This window comes from Oncorhynchus mykiss, chromosome 1 (genome assembly GCF_013265735.2).
Source record: "Oncorhynchus mykiss isolate Arlee chromosome 1, USDA_OmykA_1.1, whole genome shotgun sequence".
Lineage (NCBI taxonomy): Eukaryota > Metazoa > Chordata > Actinopteri > Salmoniformes > Salmonidae > Oncorhynchus > Oncorhynchus mykiss.
Genome location: NC_048565.1, coordinates 16,722,871 through 16,728,232, shown reverse-complemented (window position 1 = coordinate 16,728,232; position 5,362 = coordinate 16,722,871). Strand labels below are relative to the sequence as shown.

Here is a 5,362-nt window from a genome sequence, read left to right as displayed (position 1 = left end):
AGGTTTGTTGTCCTGTTGGAAGGTGAAACTTCACCCCAGTCTGAGGTCTTGAGCCCTCTGGAGCAAGTTTTCATAAAGGATATCTCTGTACTTTGCTCCATTCATCTTTCCATCGATCCTGACTAGTCTTCCAGTCCCTGCCTCTGAAAGACATCCTCACAGCATGATGCTGCCACCACCATGCTTCACCATAGGGATGGTGCCAGGTTTCCTCCAGACGTGACGCTTGACATTCAGAACAAAGAGTTCAATCTTGGATTCATCAGACCAGAGAATCTTGTTTTTCATGGTCTGAGTCATTTAGGTGCCTTATGGCAAACTCCAAGCAGGCTGTCATGTGCCTTTTACTGAGGAGTGGCTTCCGTCTGGCCACTCTACCACAAAGGCCTGATTGGTGGAGTGCTGCAGAGATGGTTGTCCTTCTTGACGGTTCTCCCATCTCCACAGAGGAACTCTGAAGCTCTTGGTGGTTACAAACTTCTTCCATTTTAAGAATGATGGAAGCCACTGTGTTCTTGGGGACCTTCAATGCTGCCGAAATGTTTTGGTACCCTTCCCCCGATCTGTGCCTCGACACAATTCTGTCTCGGAGCTCTACAGACAATTCCTAGACCTTACGGCTTGGTTTTTGCTCTGAAAGGCACTGTCAACTGTGGGACCTTATACAGACAGGTGTGCGTTACAAATCATTTCCAATCAATTGAATTTACCACAGGTGGACTCCAATCAAGTTGTAGAAACCTCTCAAGGATGATCAATGCAAACAGGATGCACTTCAGCTCAATTTCCAGTCTCATAGCAAGGGTCTGAATACTTATGTAAATAAGGTAAAATGTCTAAAAACCTGTTTTCACTTTGTCATTATAGGGTATTGTGTATAGATTGATGAGGATTGATAAATTTTACAATAAGGCTGTAATGTAACTAAATGTGGAAAAGTCAAGGGGTCTGAATACTTTCTGAATGCACTGTACATAGAGGACTGTGAATGACTTACAGTGTGTGTACAATAGCATGTCCATAGGCAAAATATGTAGATTCAGCATAATTGCCCCAAACTTTCTGATTCAGTTTTTCGATGGGCTATTCATTGTCTGTTTTTTTGTCTCATTGAAAATGGTGTCTTGCTGAAAATGTGTTGCATCAGTTCAGTATTTCACGCAAGTGTAGTACTAGAGGACTGGACTTAGTTATATAGCATGGGCGGTAGTTAGATTTCCCTGTCACAACAGGGTCGCAAGTTGGTGCAGTTTGAGCACTTTCCATTTAATTAATACACTGGTGGCAATGGTGGGATAATCCTCGGGCAGTCTCAAGATAATGTCACTGTTCTAATCACTACACGAGTAACCTATACTGAAATTGGATCCTCAGCTTCAGTATGTGGGCAACACTCCTGCTGAACCCACAACAGTTATAGATTGTGCTTCCAACAGCCGCACCTCTTTTCCTGCTAGTCCAAGACAGACCTTTATAAAATGATGATAGACTTATTGTAATTATTAAAAGTCTAAGTTCATGTTGAGTTAACTGAGGTTTGTTTTTACTCTAGGCTGAACACAGCTCTACTGGAAAGACAAGTAGTGGAAATGGGATTTCAAAATTTCACTTTCGTTTCCACACAACAGACACGCCCACAAGTTTACTGAGAAACAGATACACAATACTATCAGGTCAAACTGATCCATAGGCTCAGCTGGTTGTGGATACAATCTCCAAGCAATCTTGCTAGGTAGGTTTGTTTAGTTTACTTTATGTTACTCTTTGAACCATGTTCATTTTATTACGGTCATTGGCTTTAAGAATTCAATGTTGCATGATGGTATATGAATATGTTATTACATTGACAGCATGTCCTTCAACTTCGGGATGGTACCTGGAAGTTGTCCTAATTTTTCTGCACCAGTTTTGCATGGTGAGAAACCCTCATCAATAACTTTGGCAACAAACCTGTTGGGAGGGGACGGCAGACCCGACTCGAGTAAAGTCAGCAAGGGGAATGTGATAAATGCACCTGGGGTGTTTGCAGGTAAGCAAATAGGTGTTGACTATCATGATGTTGGAGTACATTTCTTAAAGGTCCAATGCAGCCGTTTTTATCTCAATATAAAATCATTTCTTTCAAAATAGCTTAGCAAAGAGCAATTTCTCAAGCAATAACTTTGCTGGGACTGTCTGGGAGTATGGAAGGGAAAACTGAAAACTAGCTGTTATTGGCAGAGAGGCTTAGAACTCTCTTTCTTATTAGTATTTTAACTAATTTACCGCCTGATGTCACTAGGCAGGCCAAAACTCCATTCCACTCCACTCAATTTCAGGTGGTCTTTTCAAACAGCTCGTACACTAAAAGGGCATTATAATAATTTTCACAATTTCACAGTACTATTCCAACCTTATAGTGTGGAAATATATATAAAACACAGGGAAATCTGCACTGGGCCTTTAATAGTCTAACAGGGAAATCTGCACTGGGCCTTTAATAGTCTAACAGGGAAATCTACACTGGGCCTTTAATAGTCTAACAGGGAAATCTGCACTGGGCCTTTAATAGTCTAACAGGGAAATCTACACTGGGCCTTTAATAGTCTAACAGGGAAATCTACACTGGCTGCACCAGACCTTTAATCACCTATTGTGTGTTGTGAGACTCATTGCCACTTTCCAGTAGACTACACTTACCTGATAATTCATGATTTTCATTAGTTTGCTCTTACACTATACTCTCTCAACTCTAGGCCTGCTAGGGGCAGAACAGTGGAAAAGTAAGATGGAGTCCCCATGGAGGGAGGTGGCATGGACTGAGGAGTGAGTAGGGTATCACAACAATACACTCACACTTACCTATGTACACCAACTAGGCCTACTAAACAATCCACCATGTAATTATATTTAATTGTTAATGACCAATGTTTGCCCAGTCGCAGGGAGACCCTGATGGAGTCTATCAGTTCCTATAAGCCTGGTTTTGAGGCTTTGTCTGAGGCTCGGGTTCTGCTGCTGGGTCCTGTCGGAGCCGGCAAGTCCAGCTTCATCAGCTCTGTTCAGTCAGTCTTCACAGGAAGATTCACTAACCGGGCCATGGTTGGCTCTTCCTCTGCCAGCTTCACCAAAAAGGTAGAGGTAAAAAAACATAGAAAGTATTTGAGTTTGTTAGAAACTGGGAGTTTTGGGGCTGGATGATATAGATCAATTACATGCGTAAATAAAGATTTAGTTAAGTTACAACAACTATTATTGTTAATCACTCCATATTGTAAACCACATTGTATATCCTTACACGTATAATTCTGTCTGTGTTCTCTATCTCAGCTCCAGTTGTTCAACATCCGTGGGCGGAGTCCAGAGCAGCCTACTGCGCTGGTCCTGTGTGATGTCATGGGTCTGGGAGATGGGGAGACCACTGGACTAACCCTCCATGACACTCTGGCTATCATCAAAGGCCATGCACCCGAGGGACACAAGGTACGTGAGGGAGAAAGGACACAGGTGCCACCGTTGTGTGTAAGAAAGAATGCAAGTATTGGATGTCGACGTTAAAATTACAGGGGCACAGTGTGTGTAACATTCATATAACTCGGAGTTGAGCAACAGCGGCCACAGTGTGTTCCAGGTCTGCTCTAACACACAGTGTGTGCCGATTTTTGTTCCAGTTTAGTTCTAACACACCTGATTCAACTAATCACAGTCTGCAATTTAGACCACTATTATGATTCAGGTGAGATAGTGCTGGGTTGGAACATACTCATGCAGGCAGCCTCACAAGATAGGAGTTGCTCACCCCTGATATACATTTCTCTGTTCAGTAGAGAATATTATAAATACTCTCTCAGCTGGTTGGTTTGAACAACCAAGCTAATGTTCTCATCCATCCTCTACAGTTCAGTCCTGAGCAGCCTGTGAGATCAGAGACTGTGGGGTATGTAAAGAAGCCGTCCCTTAAAGACAAGGTCCACTGTGTCGTCTTTGTGGTGGATGCTTCTAAAGTGTCCAGCTACACCAAAGGTCTGGGCACCACCTTCCAACAGCTCCGAGAACACATCAGTGACCTGGGTGAGCAATACAAGAAGCTTTTTCGCAATGGAAGTAATGGTTGTAGGGACTGTGGTCAATTCTGTCAGTTGACAGTGTGTGAAACAAATGTGTTTTGTAGGTGTGCATCAAGTGGCACTGCTGACACACGTGGACCAGGTGTGTCAGGAAACTGCCCGTGACATCACCCAGGTGTACAACAGTCGGATCGTTCAGCAGACGGTATTCTCAATAATACCCTTTATTGACGTTTTAGTTAGCTATTGGAACATCAGCTATCGGAACATCTGACATTTAACCACCCTGTATGAACATCCTTGACTGACTTGTGTATTTGGTTTTACTGTCATGGTGGGGACAAGAAATCCTCACAAGGATAGTAAAACAAGGAAAAAAATACTATTTTAAGCTTAGGGGTTAGGTGTAGGGTTTCACTTTGGGTTAAGGTTAGAATCAGGGTTAGGGGTAGGTTCAGGGCTAGGGTTACGGGTTAGGATTAGTATCAAGGTTAGGGTTAGGATAAGGGTTAGATGTTAGGGAAAATAGGATTTTGAATGGGAATCAATTGTTTGGTCCCCACAAGGATAGTAAAACAAATGTGTGTGTGTGTGCATGTGCGTAGATGACCAACGCTGGGGCTCTGCTTGGCATGTCCACCTCCTACATCGTTCCGGTGAAGAACTACTCATCTGAGCTGGACGTCGATGAGAACACAGACATCCTTCTGCTCAGTGCTGTGGACCACATCCTGCAATACGTGGATCTGCATTTCCAGGACTGTGCAGCAACATACCCTAAACTGTCTCTTTAAAAAGACTGTGAAATGTTATTTAAAAATGCATTACATATGTTTATAATGTTTTTTGACTTGCTTGCACTATTGTTAACTTTTTAATTTGATTTGATTTAATTTGTCCTTTACATAAGTCTTGCTTTGACTAAGACAAATAAGTAAAAGCCATTTTGAACGGTGTACATGTTGTCTGTCTAGGAATGTTTTAAGCTGTTTTGTACAATAGGGGCACTCTCACAAGGGATTATGGGTCACTGGCCACATGTATATAGGTACAATGTGTTAGCTCAGCATAGGTGAGCAAGTACAGTGGGGCAAAAAAGTATTTAGTCAGACACCAATTGTGCAAGTTCTCCCACTTAAAAAGATGAGAGAGGCCTGTAATTGTCATCATAGGTACACTTCAACTATGACAGACAAAATGAGAAATAAAAATCCAGAAAATCACATTGTAGGATTTTTAATGAATTTATTTGCAAATTATGGTGGAAAATAAGTAGTCGTGACAGTACCCCCTCGGAGGACGAGGCGCAGTGCAGT

General features: G+C 42.4%; 1 protein-coding gene across 2 annotated transcripts; it reads left to right on the top strand.

Annotated features, from left to right (window-relative positions):
• Positions 1–1,625: 1,625 nt before the first annotated feature.
• Positions 1,626–5,002, top strand: LOC118941412 (interferon-induced protein 44-like). 2 transcript variants are annotated; one of them, XM_036954047.1, is made up of 8 exons: positions 1,626–1,732; positions 1,851–2,029; positions 2,736–2,805; positions 2,919–3,114; positions 3,310–3,462; positions 3,879–4,050; positions 4,151–4,251; positions 4,652–5,002. In XM_036954047.1, the coding sequence occupies exons 2-8, from the start codon at positions 1,852–1,854 to the stop codon at positions 4,838–4,840; spliced, it is 1,059 nt and encodes a 352-aa protein (XP_036809942.1). In that variant the 5' UTR covers positions 1,626–1,732; position 1,851; the 3' UTR covers positions 4,841–5,002. The 2 variants fall into 2 exon arrangements, with proteins under 2 accessions (XP_036809942.1, XP_036809874.1); XM_036953979.1 differs by having other exon boundaries at positions 2,919–3,120.
• Positions 5,003–5,362: the final 360 nt, after the last annotated feature.

Bases quoted from the DNA above. Each gene is read 5' to 3' on its own strand.
- LOC118941412 (XM_036953979.1), top strand. From the start codon at position 1,852: ATGTCCTTCAACTTCGGGATGGTACCTGGAAGTTGTCCTAATTTTTCT. The intron at 2,806-2,918 runs GTGAGTAGGGTA...ATGTTTGCCCAG, and splicing joins GAGGTGGCATGGACTGAGGA to TCGCAGGGAGACCCTGATGG. The intron at 4,252-4,651 runs GTATTCTCAATA...GCATGTGCGTAG, and splicing joins GTCGGATCGTTCAGCAGACG to ATGACCAACGCTGGGGCTCT.